The sequence below is a fragment of the Rhinatrema bivittatum genome, chromosome 4 (genome assembly GCF_901001135.1).
Source record: "Rhinatrema bivittatum chromosome 4, aRhiBiv1.1, whole genome shotgun sequence".
NCBI classification, from domain to species: domain Eukaryota; kingdom Metazoa; phylum Chordata; class Amphibia; order Gymnophiona; family Rhinatrematidae; genus Rhinatrema; species Rhinatrema bivittatum.
This window is the reverse complement of record NC_042618.1, coordinates 197,675,243-197,692,671: the sequence shown is the minus strand read 5'-3', so window position 1 is coordinate 197,692,671 and position 17,429 is coordinate 197,675,243. Positions and strand designations below refer to the sequence as shown.

The window sequence follows — 17,429 nt, the reverse complement described above, 5'->3', positions numbered from 1 at the left end:
GCCACCTGATCTAAGAAGATTGGTCCTTGATGAAGCAACTTGGGAAGATGCCAGAGTCTGTGACCCCTTGCCAATGTGGCCATTTCAGATTCGCGAAAATCACCCTCCCTGGCTAAGTCTTGATACACCTTAGCACCCTTGCTATTAGAGGCCATAAAGGGCAGACATACAACAGAATCCCGGATGGCCAAGGGAGAACAAGAGCGTCAAGTCCCTCTGCTCTTGACCTTCCCACCTGTGTCTGAAAAGTGGCATGCTTTGGCGTTCTGCTTCGATGCCATCATGTCTAGCTGAGGAATGCCCCACTTGAAGCAAATGAGAGCCATTGCCTCTTCTGCCAGCTCCCATTCTCCAGGGTCCAGTGCTTGCCAGCTGAGACAGTCTGCTTGAACATTGTCCACCCTGGCAATGTGAGGTGACACCAGTCCCACAAGGTGTTGCACCATCCAGTGGAAAAGTTCTGTATCTTTCAAGACACCATGAGGCTCTTGGTTCCCCCTTGGCAGTTGATATAAGCTACCATCATTGCATTGTCAGAACTCTTGGCTCTCTATCACCCGCTCACAGGAGTAAAGAAAGCAAAGCCTTGTGACCCACTCTCGTTTCCAAATGATTGATAGACCACCAAGTCTCCTCCGCTGACCACCGTTGTGTGCACTTTTTATATGCATTTGGCCGTGAGCCCCTGACAAATGAACCCCCCCCCCCCAGCCTTTTGAGGCTGGCATCAATGGTCACTATCCCAATCCAGAACCTCCAACTTCACATCAAGCTCAAAATTGGCCTGAGAGAGCCACCAGGACTTGGATTCCCCATACAGTGGTAGTGGGGTCTGAAATTCCTCTGACTGAAGATTCCAGTGGGACAGAAGCACCTTCTGAAGAGGCATGTGAGCAAACACCCAGGGAACAAGATCGAGAGTAGATGCCATAAAGCCCAGGGCCTCTGGGTGCAGGAAGCCACAACAACCTCTGCAGCTTCCCAATCCTCTCCTCTGAAAGGATCACCTTGCCTAGAGCAGTATCAAAGTGGGCTCTCAAGTTCTCCACAACCGGGTCGGAAACAATTTGCTCTTTGCCAGATTCATTACCCAGCCCAGTGCTTTCACCCTCTGTATGACCTGCTGAACTGAGCAGTGCCAAAAATCCTTTGACTTTGCTTGAATGAGCCAATTTCTAGATAAGGATGCACCAAGATGCCTTTCCTTCAAAGCCCTATGGCTACAACCGCCACCACCTTGGTAAACATCCAAGGTGCTGTCACTAGCCAAACGGATGTGTGTGTAACTGAAAATGCTCTCCCAGCACTGCAAAATGAAGGAATTTCTGATCCACCTGGATAGGAATTTGCAGATATGCTTCTGTGAGATCAAGAGAAGCCAGGAACTCCGCTTTTCAGACTGGTGCAGTGATTGAGTGCATGGAACTTTCAAGGCAACATTTACTTTCTTTAGATCCAGAATGGGCAGATAGGACCCCCTCCTTCTTTGGTACTGTGAAATAGATCAAATACCTCCCTTTGCCCCGTTGTCTGACAGTAGGGGGACTGTCTCCTCCAGACTTCATAGCTGATCTAGTGTGGCGTGGACCGCCTCTTGCTTTCCACTGGAAATGCAAGGGGAAATCATGTAGGCTTCAGAGACTTGGGTGAGCAAATTCTGAGGCATAGCCCTCTCTGATGATAGTCAGCACCCACTAGTCCATTGTTATCTTGGTCCAACCACCCCCCAGTGACCTCTGGGGAAGAGTAGACCTGCCACATCTCATTATGCAGCTTTACCTCCTCCAGCCCCCTGACCAGAGGTTTCCTGGGCGGACTTATGCCCTCCCTGAAAGGATTGTGACTTCCCAGACTGTTGCCTCTGGGAGGAGGAATGCCTGCCCGGGCAATATCTCCTCCCCTCGCTGAACTGCCCTAGAAGCTCTTCCTGTTCCCTTTAGACTTGTCTTCAGGTAATTTATGCCCCTTTGATTTCCCCAAGTGCTTCATTAACTGCCCCAGGTCTTCACCAAACAGAAGCTTGCCTTTTAACATAAGACTGCCCAGCTGCGACTTGGACCAGTCATCTGCTGACCAATTACGCAACCACAGGAGCCATCTAGCCGAAACAGCCAACACCATATATCTGGCTGATGTGTGCAGCAAGTCATACAATGCATGCGTCACATAGGCTACCCCTGCCTCCAGTCCCACCTGCCTGCTTAGTGGAAACCATGGAGCCTGCTCTCTTCACCTGAAGTGGTTGAACCCAGCTCAAACAGGCTCATGCCACAAAATTAGTGCATGCAGCAGCAGCTCGAATATCTAATGCTGACACTTTGAACATCCTCTTGAGCTGGATCTCCAACTTCTGGTCCTGAGCATCTTTCAAAGCAGCTGACCCCCGCCACTGGAATGATGGTCTTTTTGGTCACAGCTGAGATCGAAGCATCCACCTTCGGCAGCTTCAGGAGCTCCAATGTGTCCAGCAGCAGGTAAAGCTTAGCCATCGCTCTACCAGCCTCAGGAGTATCCCACTCCCTGATAACCAGCTTCTTCTTAATCCAATGGAAGGGAAAGGCCTTTGCTGGACCTCAGAGTCCTTCATGTGTCTCCTTTAATTCCTTTCTCTTTCAAAACTTGGGGAATTAGGGGAAACAATTCCTACTTCTGGAAGAACCTGACCACTCTGGGGTGGAACTTCTGGAGGATCAGTGACTTCAGCATCGTTCCCCAGAGGCTCCAACAAGGGACCCCCACATCTTCAGAGCCCTCCAATGTGCCCGCGGTACTCTGCTTCCATGTAAGAGTACACAACTGGCTCTTAAAGCCCCCTTAGGGGACAACTTTCCTGGACTTGCTGTGGTGTGGGAGGCTCTGCGAGCAGGGATGCTTTATGCTTTCAAAGGACAAATTCTGATGAAAAATCCTCTGCAGTATCAGAATCGCTCTCTGAAGACTCCTCAGCCCCTTCCGATTCCTCCTAGACACTCTGGGAGTCTGGCACGGCAGGAGATGATGGAGGAGGAGAACCCGGCGTTTCTCCTCCCCCCCCCCCCCCCCCCCCCCCCAATCTCTCCTGCACCATGGGAACAGAGTCCAAGATGGCTGCCATTACTGCACTGCTGGAAGGAGCAGCCCTGCCTGTCTCTACCATTTGAGCTGTCGCCCTGCCCTCTGGAGCCTTGCCAACCAACCCAGAGCTGCCATCACAACCATGCACACATTTGTTACAAAGCCCCAACGTGTCCAAATGCAATCATTTGTCCCCACTAGCCCAGCAGCATTTCCCGCTATTACTGAGTTAAACAGCATATGCTCCCAAACAGGGTCAACACTTACCCCTGCATGTATGAACAGCCCCGTAGTGAAATCAGCTGATCCCCTGTCTCACCCACTAAAGTAGCCACTCACTCTATTTTTCTCCCTGATGGCTCTCTTGAGCCTAACAAACCTGTTCTTCCTGTGTGTAGTCCCTTTTATTTTCTCTCTCTCTCTTTTTTTAAAAGAGACAGCCCTGAGAAAAATCAGAAAGGAGGAAAAAAAAAGTGAAAACTTTTTTTCTTCCTGGTTGCAGACAGATATGGAGTGGGAGCCAGACCACTGGCTTTTACACTCTCCCCATAGTTCCTGAGCAGAAGGAAATTGGGGTCACCAACCCCCTGCTTGCTCTACTCTCTTCTACCAGGGGATGGTCCTGCTAAGCACCTAACACTCCTGGGAGCAATTTTCACTACTTTTGTTGTTGTTTTTGTTTGGGATTTGTTTGTTTTTTTTTCCAAATCGCCAAACAGCAGGTTTTGCACCTTTTTACCATCTGCTGGAGATAGTGTGCCACCTGCAGTCCCTCAGTATTTCTCTATCTTAAGTAGCACAATGTCAATAAAGCTTTTTTTCTTCTGTTTCTATCTGCTGGCAGGGATAAAAAAAAACAAAAACAACCCACAAGTCTGGACTGATCTGTGGTATGAACAGGAACACAATTGTACCATTATTTCTATTTTCTATAAAGATTATTTTGAAATTTTTTTTTTAAAAGTTGTCCCTTTGGAGCATCTTGCTGTAGTTCCCTTCCTATCTGCTGCTGTGTTGACGAAAATGCTATGGCCTGTGTCTGACTTAGTTCGTCCCTCTGAAATGAAATGAATCCTTTTGACTCTGCAGGCTCTGACTCTGGGCACCCAAGGGCTAAATAGAAATTAATTATAGAGGTCCGTTTTCAGCCATTGAGCAGCCAGCAAAGTTAGCTGGATAAACTTTTATTGGGCTAACTTTGGCATGATCAGTGATGCAGGCATGCCACTGAATATATACAGCTATATAGAAGTTAACTGGACAAGTTTTTATCTAACTAACTGTAGGACTGCACCCTGTTACTTCAAAAATTATCCAGCTAAGTTACAGGTCGATCCAGTAAAGTGTGCTCCGTCGGAGCGCACTGTCACCCTGCTCTGGACGCGTGTTTTCCCTTACCCCTTATTCAGTAAGGGGAGGAAAACACGCGGCCCACCCGCGGCACCTAATAGCGCCCTCAACATGCAAATGCATGTTGATGGCCCTATTAGGTATTCCTGAGCGATCCAGTAAGTAAAATGTGCAGCCAAGCCGCACATTTTACTCTAAGAAATTAGCGCCGCCCAAAGGTCGGCGCTAATTTCTTCCGGCGCCAGGGAAGTGCACAGAAAAGCAGTAAAAACTGCTTTTCTGTGCACCCTCCGACTTAATATCATAGCGATATTAAGTTGGAGGTCCCCAAAAGTAAAAAAAAAGTAAAAAAAAAAAAAAAAAAAATTTTGAATTCGGCCCGCGGCTGTCGGGCCGAAAACCGGACGCTCAATTTTGCCGGCGTCCGGTTTCCGAGCCCGTGGCTGTCAGCGGGCTCGAGAACCGACGCCGGCAAAATTGAGCGTCGGCTGTCAAACCCGCTGACAGCCGCCGCTCCAGGCCAAAAGGAGGCGCTAGGGACGCGCTAGTGTCCCTAGCGCCTCTTTTTCCTCGTTTGCACCGCGTCGCCTAATTTAAATACTGGATCGCGCGCACCGGCGAGGGGCCGGTGCGCGCGCCGGGAGAGCGGGCGTTAGTCCGCTCTCCCACGGACTTTACTGGATCGAGCTGTTAGTTGGATAAAACTGAAAATCAGCCTTATCCTGCTGACTTAGCCAGATAGTGCTCTGCCCTGGAACATCCCTGACATAGCCAGATGACAACTTGCAAATCAGTTGTGCTCAGACTGGCAAGAATTTTAAATCCAGCAATTTATCCAGCTAAGTCTGTGTGTAGCTCGACAAACCATTTTTCATTATTGACCCCCATAATCTCTGGTTTATCCCTGTGCATCTGCAGGAGCTAAATTTGTTGTAAATCTGAGCACTGGTGTCTACATGCCCTACTGATTTCATCCCATTTTGGGTTATTTCTTTATTTAGAAGTCACTAGAAGCTCTTCTCAACCACTCACTGTGTGATCTTAAGTTGCCCAGCCACCCTCTGATCAAGCTTGGGCTGTAAGCTCTTTGGGGAAGGGACCTTATACCTATGAGAATGATCTTGTATTGTGCTGAGTATGCTGATGGTGTCATCAACATAATAAATTTTAATCCAGTGAAAGAGAGAGAGAGAGCAAGACCAAGTTATTGGCAGCTAGGTGAGAATATACATATTGTTTTCTTTGCTTATTGTTTGCTGAGCAGGGAGAAGTTGGCCAATCAAAGCTGAGCCCTTTACCCAGCCTGGATGCAGCAAAAAAGGATTTTGAGAAGAAGTTCAAAGACAAGACTAGGAATGACTGGCAGAATCGAGATGCATTTGTGGCACACCCAGGAAAGTACACAATGATAGAGGTGCAGCAGGACGACCAGGAGGAAGGAGGAGAGGTCATGGTGAAGGTGAGGAAAGGGGAAGAAGTCATGGTGAAAGTGAGTGGCGAGAAGTGGACAAAGAGATGATAGGGAAAGTAAGAAAGATGATCCTGTCGACGAGAGGGGCAATTAGAAAATGAAAGGTGAGGGATGAGAGGGTATGGCGAAGGAGAACAAAAATGTGATGGGCAAGATGAGAGGGGACAGAGATTTTATTTCTATTTTGGATTTTTTTTATATTCTACTTTTTGGTACTTCAAAGTATTCTGCTGCTCTAACCACTAGGCTACTCCTCCATTCCAGAGATGACAGGAAAAATGGAAAAGGGGCTGAAAGTTTTCAGGGAAAGTGACAGGAATGGAGAGGTGAGAGACAGAGGTGAGTGGACTGGCACCTCTCCTAACCTTTTGCATCTGTACCTTTTCCAGGTAGACACCGTTGATGGGGTTCAGCAGTCTGTGAAAAAGAAGGTGCTGCCATGTCTCTTGAACAAACCCACACAGGATCTGGTTTCACTTATCTTTAGCAATGACATGTTCAAGGAGGCCATGCAGACTATGAATATAGGTAATCTATGAGGAACCAGGGAAGGCACATAAGTACAGGCAGACCATGAGCTGAGGTAGGCATGCAACCCCGCACTCAAGACAGGCAAACACAAAGTCCTACATAATCATGGACAGGTAACTACTTCAGCATGCACAGACCTAATCTAAATAAATAAATACAATTTGTTATATTCCACTTTTTGACACTTCAACATAAGAACTTAAGATTTGCCATACTGGATCAGACCAAAGGTCCAAGTTCAGTATCCTGTTTCTAACAATGCAGTCACAAGTACCTGGCAGGATCCCAAGGGATAGATAGATTCCAATCTGCTTATCCTAGGGATAAGAAGTGGATTTCCCCAAGTCCATCTTAATGGTTTAAGGATTTTTCCTCTAGGAACTTGTTCAAACCTTTTTTACCATATCCTCTGGAAATGAATTGCAGACCTTAATCATGCATTGAGTGAAAAAAATATTTTCTCTTGTTAGGTTTTTTTTGGTTTTTTTTAAACTCTTGTTAGTTAGTTACTAGGTGATACATATAAAACTCTTGTTAGTTTTAAATGTATCACCTAGTAACTTCACTGTGTACCCCTGAGTCTTTGTACTCTTTGAAAGAGTAAACAACCAATTAATGTTTACTCGTTCCACTCCACACATAGGTCACAGACCCCTACATACATGTACCATGCAGTCGGCTATCCCCACACACAGTTATACAATAGGTAAATATTGGTTCTGTAGGTTATAAAGGCCAGGCACACACGCTGACGTCTCTCTCCTGCCAGTACAGTGCAGACCCCTCATCTCATGAAGGTTATGGAGGCTGGATACACATGCCGAAGTCCCCTTCTCCAGGTGTCGTGCAGACTCCTCCCCTCATGTAGATGACTGAGGCTAGGACCACACTCTGCCGTGCCCATCCTGCGGGTGCACTTCATACCCTCCTCTTGCAGGATCTGTGAAATTCCTAGGTAGGCAGAGTGCTGCCGTGCTCCCTCCTTCCCCTATGTGCTGAAGGCACTTTATGGGAGGGATTGTGTCCTCCTGTTTCACTGTTGTAGCTTAGTTTGAACTTGTAGCAGAGTTGATGGACAATAACCTCCCTCTGTCATGCTCAATGCTATGCTTCTGTAGTGGCCCCTGGCTATGACCACTCATTCCTGCTTTTTTTCCACTAATTTCTTCTTTTTGGGGATTTTTGTTTTGCCTCGGGGGGGGGGGTTTTCCTCCTCCTCCTCCTTTTTTTTTTTTTTTTTGTACTTCCAGTTCATGCAGAACCAGGGCTGGGATCTGGCACCTTGAGCCTTCATTTGCACTACCCACAGATTTCTTTCCCTCTATTGTGTAGCCCCTCCTGCTTTGTGTTTAGTCCATTCATTGCAGTGATGGGCCTGGACTGGAGGCCATGCTCCAAGGCTTATTCTGGAACAGTGTTTTCCAACCTTGTCAAGCCTAAGGCCCACCTATGTTAATAAAAATGTTGTGTGGCACACCAGCCTCCACGGGGCAGGCAGGGCAGACAGGAAAAGGACTCGTATGCTCAAAGGAAGAGCTGAAAACCCCACCAGTCTCTCTTCCAGATTTTAAAACAAAAGGAGAGAGGGGGTGAAGACATACATGAGCCCATCATGATGGACCAACTCCCTCCATAAAGTGCAGGAGAAGGGAGAAGTTGGTGTAGTTGCAGGTAGCTGGCCTAGTTAGTTAACTTCACTGCCCGAGCCACTGCTCCTACTCCCAATACTGAGTGAATCACATCCAGTGCTCTGTGCACACTCTCTTCATCTCATTCATCCTGGAAATAGAGCCTAGAAGGATTCAAAGGAGAAGGCTCAGGAGGGGCGACATGAGGGGATACTGTATACTGCACAAATTGGGGCCCAGCTATCCGTTCCTTGCATGCCACCCATTAATTATTAAGGATGCATTCGTGTGCATATCCGTTTCATTCATTTCTCCACTAAGCGTGTATCTAACAAATGAATGGACGTACAATATGAATGGTACACGCTTATGTGGGTGCCCATAGAATAAGCATGTACCATGTGTTTTGTGTGTCTTATTTGTTCATTTGTTACATGCTTAGCAGCGAAACAAATAGGCACATGAATTCACATCCCTATTAATTACCACACTCCTGGGCTTATGCTGTAGCTAGAAAAAAGAGACGTACATAGTATGTGTTCTCAGAAAGGGGCTCGTACATGTTTAATAGCTACCACTGATGACTTATTGTTGTGAGGTGTTGAGATCAGAGTTCTGGCCTAGATCTGAGCATTGGGCCTGTCGGCACACTGGTTGGGAAACACTGTTCTCGAGCCCTGTAATCACGAGCTCTGAATTCAGGTACTCAGTGTTTACTCTGAATGCCCACGACTCCTTTCTCCCTCCACAGCATCTCCAACCTTTGTCAATCCAGGGAGCAGAAGACCCACACTGGGGACTTTCTGCATTGCATTGCACAGCACTTACCACCTGTGTCACCGGGCCAGCCTTACTAATTTCCTTTTCCCTGTACGTACCAGGATCAGTCCAGACGGTGGGTTATGTCCCCCGACCAGCAGATGGAGTCAGAACAAAAACTTCTGGGGGAGGTCCCATATAACCTCACCTCCCTTGCCTCAATTCTCAGTATCTTTCTGACTCCAGCAGATGTGAGCAGGGGACTGTCCAGTCCCCGGCACAGTAGCTTAGGATTTCTAGGCTCTTTCTCTGTTCTCTTATTGGGGGGGATCAAGTAAAAAAAAAATTAATTAATTAGTTAGGACAGGAGGGCAGCAAGAGCAATTCGGTGTCCTCGCAGGAGATTTGCAGGGCGGCCACTTGGAAGTCGCTCCATACCTTTGCGAGACACTATCGCCTGGACGTCCGGGCACCAACTTTCGGTTCCTTCAGGGACAGAGTCATTCGAGCAGGGCTGTCTATGGCTCACCCATAGTAGGGAAGCTTTGGTACATCCCACCGTCTGGACTGATCCTGATACGTACAGGGAAATGAATATTATTCCTTACCTGCTAATTTTTCGTTCCTGTAGTACCATGGATCAGTCCAGACGCCCTCCCTATATTTGGGGGTTTTGCTGTGAGACACCTCTGCTCGAATGTCAATTCAGATTCATCTCTGTGCTCTCTGCTGATCCAGGGACTCTTTTCTCCTACAGTTCCGTTCGCAAGTTTCCGTTGGGGTTCTACTGCAGTTGCGGGGTTTGTCTAACGTTACCTTGAATGCGTTTAGTTACTTGATCCCTCCGTCTCTTCTCTTCTTGGCTTTGTTAGTCTAGTTACTGAGAATTGAGGCAAGGGAGGTGAGGTTATATAGGACCTCCCCCAGAAGTTTTTGTTCTGACTCCAACTGCTGGACAGGGGACAAAACCCACCATCTGGCCTGATCCATGGTACTACAGGAATGAAAATTAGCAGGTAAGGAATATTTTTCTTTTATTTCAAAATTTGCTGACCAGGTGAACCAAATGAAGGCAAATTCCTGGTTTCCAACTGAATTTTGAGAAACAAGGAAATAAATTTACTTGTTGGGGTCGCACACAGTGTCCTTAGCAAAGCTGGGGATAGAACTGAGGCACAAGGAGATAAAATGACTGATTCGAGTCTCACAAAGTCAGTGGTGACCTGCTATCTTGGGCTTTCTCCTTAATAGCAACCTAATGCAGGTAGCGCTCAACTAAGCCATTTCATCTTTCTGATGAACTAGCAACCATAACCAGTCACTGCTGTCTAAGGCTATATCTGCTCGTCTGGTCATTTGACAGGAAGGGTTTCCCTGTCTCTTATTGGTATCCTCAGATGTGAAGAAGATGCCCCTCGGCAAGCTGAGTAAGCAGCAGATTGCCAAAGGCTTTGAAGCTCTGGAGGAGATTGAATCCACCATGCAGAAGTCACACTCCAGGTCCCAGCTAGAGGAGCTGTCGTCCCGCTTCTATACCATCATCCCTCACAACTTTGGGCGCATGCGGCCACCCATCATCGACACCAGTGAAGTCATCCAGAACAAGAAGGACATGCTGCTGGTAAGAGAGTCCCTCGGGTGGCAGGACAGGTGAAACTTCTTTTAAATCTTAAAGCCGGCTCTCCCTGATCATAGCCTTCCTGACTTTAACCATATTTTCTATAATCGCTAAATTTCCTGAAGTCTCTTATTTGTACTTAACCAGATTGCAAGCTTTCTGGAGAAGGAATCTGCTCTTATTTGTGTATATATCTGGTAGAGCTATAGAAATGATAAATATTAGAAGTAGTGATAGATTGTGGAGTGTGGTTGCCTCTTAACTGCTACTGCTGGTCATTTCTATAGCGCTGCCAATGCTAGGCAGCACTGTCCAGATAGGCCGTAAAAGACCACTTACAATCTAGTCAAGACACGGAGAAGGCAGTTTCAGAGGTACATACCTGGGTAAATTTATGGACAGGTTCCATGTCCCAGCAGATGGAGACAGAGAAGTTTTGACCGACTGCCCTCTACCCTGAGGTGCCACCTACAGTCCGTCAGTATTTCTCTGTCTCCAGTAGATGGTGGAGGTCTGTTCTTAGTTTGGTGTTTAAAAAAAAAAAAAATTCTCAACTAGGTGAAGAGGATTCCCTTCAGTCTTCCAGGGGGGTTGCCAGGTCCTAAGGGGACCATTCCCTCTGGTGCTTGAGGCAGCTGAGGCTAGGGATCGAGGACCCTATTGCCTAGTCGGAGCAGCTCTGAGTGTGATACCAGGGAGCCCAGCTCACTCACCCCAGGAGGACCAGGACCCATAGAGGACTGCTGGGCAAGTTTAAAAAAAAAAAAAAAAAAGTCTCTCTATTTTTGTTTAATCGGGCTCTCCCTTCTCTCGCTACCACTGACTGCCTTTCGCTGCTGTTTTTGCCGGGCTCAGAGGGTTTGTTACCTTATATTTCCCTCAGTGATGCCACAGAGAGCGGCTTGCCAAGCAGGCGTCTTGGCGACGCGCGACGTCCTCTGCTCCTCCTGTCTCCCCGGGGGAAAGGAACCTCCGCAGCGGCCGGGGGCGATGTGGGGAGCGCCCGCAAAGCTCCTATGGGGTTTGATAGACTGCAGCCCCTTCTCCTGCGGGAACGGAAGCCATTTTAGGCACTATCAGAGGGGGAGGGGATTCTCCCGCCTTCTTTATTCCCGCAGCAAATGGCCCCGGGGGGGGAGAACCAACAGGGCATGGCTTGGGTGCGACAGAGGAGAGCCCCGAGGGGGCTTCAGACTCCTCCTCTTCATACTCCTTCTCCTCTGAGTTTATTTTACAGCTTCATAAGGCCTTTAAGGCCAGAAAGTCATTGAAAAAGCAGGCTAGAGAGAAAACTTCTTTTGTGGTGCCAATTTCAAATTCGCGAAAGCTGTCCAAACCTGGGGAGAGCGCAGGGTCCTCAAAACTGTGGTGCCCCATACGGACACAGATTCTTCCTCCTGAGGTTTCTGACCCAGATGACCAGACCCTGCCATCCAAGCCTCCGCTAGGGGGTGGACAGGGATGCAGATCAGCAGCAGGATTCAGTCCGCAGCTCCCATATTGTTGAGGGGGACGACCCGAAGGTGGTCCGCCTTTATAGAAAGGATGAGCTGGGTCCGCTTATCCCCGCGATTTTGGGAGAGTTAGGCATCGAAGTGCCACCAGAGGAATCACGGATAGGGGCTATTGATCTGGTGGTGTTGGGCCTGCGTGGTCCGACCACTTCCTTTCCTTTTCATCTCTCGGTCACTGACTTGCTGTTCAGAGAATGGGACACCCCTGACCTAGGGTTGAAGGTTAGTAAAGCAATTGATAAGCTATATCCTCTGCTGGAGGAAGCTTTAGACCTTCTTAGCGTTCCCAAGGTGGATGCGGCGGTGTCAGCAGTCACCAAAAAGACCACTATCCTGGTCATCGGAGCGACAGCCCTCAAGAACCTACAGGATCGAAAGTTGGAGCTTCAACTCAAGAAAATATTTGAAGTCTCAGAAACTAGGAGTGCAGGCTGCCATGTGCAGCAGTTTTTCTTTGAGAGCTGGCCTTCCCTGGGTGAAACAACTACAGGCCAACGCCTCTTTCAGAGGGGGAAGCTCTCCAGGCAGGGCGCCTGGAATCTGCAGTCGCTTATAGTGCGGATGCTCTTTATGACCCGTTGCAGACTTCGGCCAGGTCCATGGTATCGGCTGATTCGGTGTGCAGACTTCTGTGGTTAAGAAACTGGTCTGCAGATGTTTCTTCCAAAGCTCAGCTGGGCTCTCTGCCTTTCAAGGGCAAGTTGCTTTTTGGAAAGGACCTGAAAGACATGATTCAATCCCTGGGTGAGAATACAGTTCATCGATTACCAGAGGATAGAACCAAGTCGAGGAGCTCTTTTTTTTTATTTTTATTTTTTTCTTCTTGGTCTCGCTTCCGTGGGCATCGAAGATTTCGAACGCCCCGGTCTACCAGTTCCTCCTTTAGGCAAAATTCAAGCAGACAGCAGTCATGGTTCCAGTCCTTTCGAGGCCGACTCTTTGGCAGAACTGGTAACCCCCAGTCTGCACCTGGGGTTAAGTCTCCACAATGAAGTGACGCCGGTCCATTCCTCTGTGCCAGTCGTAGGGGGCAGACTGTCTCTATTTTAGAGGATGGGCCAGATTGACAGTCTGACTCCTGGTTCCTCACCGTGATGAGAAGATTATGCTTTAGATTTTAGACGTCTCCTTCGGGACCGCTTTCTGGTCTCCCCATGCGCTTACGAGGAGAAACTGAGAGTGATGAGAGTCATATTGCAGCGCCTTCTCGAGCTTGGCGCCATTACGCCAGTTCCTCCTACAGAATGGAGAAGAGGCCACTATTCCATTTACTTCGTGGTATCCAAGAAAGAGGGTGCCTTCCGGCCCATTCTCAATTTTAAAATGGGTCAACAAATGCCTTCGGGTGCCCCGCTTCCACATGGAGACTCTGAGGTCTGACATTGCCTCAGTGCAAAAGGGAGAGTTTCTAGCATCGCTGGATCTGACGGAGGTGTAGTTACACATTGGCGTCTGGGCTGTCCACCAGAAGTTCTAAGGTTTTCCATCCTGGGACATCCTTATCAGTTTCGAGCTCTGCCTTTCGGGCTTGCCATCGCGCCCAGGACCTTTACCAAAATAAGAGTTGTGGTAGCAGCGCAACTCCGGAGGGAAGGATTCTTAGTGCATCCATACCTGGACGACTGGCTGATTCGAGCAAAATCGGAGTTGCTTTGCCATTCAGTGGTCCACAGAGTGCTTCAGCTATAGAGATCCCTGGGCTAGGTGGTCAGCCTTGCCAAGAGTCATCTGGTACCCTCCCAGTCCTTGGAATTCCTGGGAGCCCTGTTCGACACACAACAGGGGAGAGTGTTCCTTACCACAAACCGCATTGTCAAGCTGCAGGGACAGATTCAAAACTTATTGTCCAAGCATCCTCCAAGAGTATGAGATTACTTGCAGTTCCTAGGATTGACGACTTCCACTCTAGAGTTAGTTCCATGGGCCTTTGCTCATATGTGTCCTTTGCAATCAGCATTGCTTTCCCGGTGGATCACAGTCTCTGAGCAATTTCATCTGCCCCTTCCTCTTACGGATTCTGCAAGGTCCAGTCTCGATTGGTGGCTCCTCTCGGACAACTTGAGCTGCAGAGTTCCCTTGGTAGTGCCCGAGTGGACAGTGGTTATTACAGATACCAGCCTCTCCGGCTGGGGAGCAGTTTGTCTGGAGAAATCCGTGCAGGGACAATGGTCCCAGGAAGAATCTCAGTGATCGATCAATTGTCTGTGGAGACCAGGGGAAGTCTTTCAGGGTTCTGTCCGTCAATGCGACCACGGTGGCTTATATCAATTGCCAAGGAGGGACCAAAAGCCAGTTAGTGGCGGTAGAAGCTCAACAGTTGATCAGCTGGGCGGAGCAGCATCTGGTCAGCATTGCGGTGTTTCACATAGCCGGCGTCAACAATGTTCACGCAGACTTTCTCAGTAGTCACTGTCTCAATCCTGGGGAGTGGGAGTTGGTCGACAAGGCTTTTCAGCTCATATGCGATACGTGGGGCACACCCAGCATGGACCTGATGGCAACATTCAAGAATCGGGAGACAGGAGCGGAAGGAGTGGATGCCCTGGCCGAAAAACATACGTCTTCCCATCTTGGCCTCTGATCGGCAAAGTGTTAAGGCGAATAGAGCTCCATCCGGCAGAAGTGATCCTCGTAGCTCCAGAGTGGCCGAGACGTCCATGGTTTGCGGATCTAGTCAATCTTACGGTGGCAGGGCCCCTGTGGTTTCAGGATCTCACGGACCTTCTGCACCAAGGACCCGACTGTTTAGAACAGGCGGATCGCTTTTGTCTAGCGGCATGGCTTTTTAGAGGCGGCGTTTTGAAGAACAAAAAGGTTATTCTGACACAGTTGTGGCTACACTTTTGAGATCCCGTAAAACGTCCACTTGCCTGGCTTATGTCCAGGTGTGGAGAGTTTGGTTTTTTTTTTTCCAATCTTGGTGCATGGACGACTACGACAGTTCCTACCCGGGTGTCAATTTCAGATATTTTGTATTTTCTACAGGCCGGACTATCCAAGGGTTTGTCATGTAGCTCCCTAAGAGTGCAGGTAGCAGCTCTCTGTTTACGCAGTAGATTGCAGGGGTTGGCGTTAGCTGCACATCCAGATGTGGCTCGTTTTTCTTCGAGGTGCAAAGCACTCACGTCCCCCGGTCAGACACCCTTGTCCTTCCTGGAGCCTAAACTTGGTTCTCACAGCTCTGTGTGCTGTGCCCTTTGAGCCTCTGAAAAGGGCGACACTGAAAGATCTAATGTTTAAAAGTGATTTTTCTGGTAGCTATCATATCTGCTCATAGGGTGTCAGAGCTTCAGCTGTTATCCTGCAGAGAACCCTTCTTGAGAATTTCTGATTCTGGAGTCTCCTTACGAACGGTTCCTTCCTTTCTTCCAAAGGTTGTGTCCTCCTTTCATTTGAATCAATCGGTGGAGCTCCCATCCTTTCCAGAAGTAGACTGGTCTGAACCCCCTTTCTAGGGACTTAAGGAATCTAGACGTTCGCAGGGCTTTGCTGTGTTATCTGGAAGTTAGAAACAGCTTTCTTATGTCTGACCATCTTTTTGTGCTGTGGAGTGGTCCAAAACGAGGTAATGTGGCATCTTAAGTCTACGATAGCCCGCTGGCTGAAAGAGGCTATAAGTTCAGTATATTTACTGCGGAGCAGACCTCTACCCATTTTGGGATTCGTGCCCATTCCACCCGTTCGCAGGCAGCATCCTGGGCGGAGTACCAACAAGTATCGCCGCAGGAGATTTGCAGGGCAGCTACTTTGAAGTCTTTACACACCTTCGTGAGGCATTACAGGCTGGATGTCCAGGTTCCGGGTTCTGGGGGGTTTGGAGAATGTGTACTTCGAGCGGGCCTCTCTGGCTCCCAACCCAGATAAGAAAGCTCTGGTACATCCCAGGTGTCTGGATTGATCCAGGTACATACAGGGAAAGGAAAAGTTTGGTTCTTACCTGCTAATTTTCGTTCCTGTAGTACCACGGATCAGTCCAGAGTCTCACCTGCTTTATGCATTCAGGTAACGGAGAGTCTTCTTGTTCAGCATTTGTTTAATTTGGGTCTGCAGATCAGTTTTGATCAGTGTTCAACGGGTTCTGTTCCCACTTGGGATTAGTGAGCCAGTTCAGGAAATGTGTTATTTGTATATAGTTAATTTGGTCTTGAACCATTCTGCTTTGATACTGATTAATACTGACGGACTGTAGGTGGCACCTCAGGGTATACGGCAGAGTCTATCAAAACTTCTCTGTCTCCATCTGCTGGAGGGGAGGCAAAACCCAGGAGTCTGGACTGATCCGTGGTACTACAGAAACGAAAATTAGCAGGTAAGAACCAATTTTCCTTTCCCTTGGGTGTGGTTAGGTGTGTGTGTGTGTGTGTGGGGGGGGGGGTTGGGAACATTGGGGGTCTAAAACGTTTCTGGTTAAATTTGGGATTAGCCTGGACAAACCTGGGGTAGTATTCCCCTCTGCCGATCGGATGCATTTAGCTGGGTAAATCATTACCCAGATAAAACTAGAGGCTGTGTTGGGGGGTGTTTTGGGGGCAGGGTGTAAAGTTAGCCGAGTACTGCTGATATTCAGTGTTATCCCGGTAAGTCTGTAGTCCAGAGCAGGTCTAAAGTTAGTCGGGTACATTTACCTGCTAACTTTAGACATAACTGGCTATGTTCCATATGTAACTGGTTAAATTAAGGAACAAAAAAACAAAAAGCCAACAGTGGACCAAGCCCCCCACCATCTCGCCAAGATGGGGGAAAAAAAAAAAAAGTCACAGAGCTGTAGCACCCCAAGTCCCCCCTCCCCACTAAGTTAAAATAAAAAAACAAGAAGCTGTACATGCTGAAGTGTCCAGAGTCCCTCCCCCCCTGTCAAATTACAACTACATAAGATGTTGTGGGGCTGTAGCAGCCAATCCCCCAAGTTGAAAAAAGTCACTTGTTGTACCTGATTCCACTCCCTTTATCATTATTTTCAAAATGGCACCCAAAATTCTGCCAGTAACTCAGCTTTCCTTATACATACCTGGATCAGTCCAGACTCCTGGGGTTTTGCCTCCCCTCCAGCAGTTGGAGACAGAGAAGTTTTGATAGACTCTGCCGTATACCCTGAGGTTCCACCTATAGTCCGTCATTATTTCTCTGTCTCCAGCAGAGATGATGGAGGTGCAAAATACCTACAGTGTCTAGATCGTTAACTTAATTTTTTTTTTTTTTTTAAGCTTAGAAAGTAAATAGCTCTCTCAAGGACAGAAGAGGTTTTCTGAGCCTCCTGAGGGTTGGCAGGTCCTGATGGGACCATCCCCCCTGGTACTCGAGGCTGGGGTCAAGGACCCTTCTACCCTCCCTGCTGACAGCGCTTGGGGTGATACCTGGGAGCCTGGTTCACTCACCCTGCCGGGAACAGGACCCGATGTGGTAATTTGTTCAGGTTGGGGGGGGAGTCAGACGCTTGTTTGTTTGGGTTTTTTTGTTTTTTTCCTTTTCTGCCCGGGCCTGATTCTCCATTCTCCCCTTCCCCT

General features: G+C 48.3%; 1 protein-coding gene across 3 annotated transcripts in view; it reads left to right on the top strand.

The window, feature by feature from the left end:
- The window catches only part of PARP3 (poly(ADP-ribose) polymerase family member 3), an 84,175-nt gene that overhangs the window by 30,977 nt on the left and 35,769 nt on the right, over nt 1–17,429 (top strand). For all 3 annotated transcript variants that reach the window (XM_029599519.1, XM_029599520.1, XM_029599518.1), the window contains exons 4-6: nt 5,669–5,863; nt 6,265–6,403; nt 10,191–10,414. In XM_029599519.1, the coding sequence (XP_029455379.1) occupies nt 5,669–5,863; nt 6,265–6,403; nt 10,191–10,414 (558 nt within the window). The remainder of the gene's footprint in view (nt 1–5,668; nt 5,864–6,264; nt 6,404–10,190; nt 10,415–17,429) is intronic.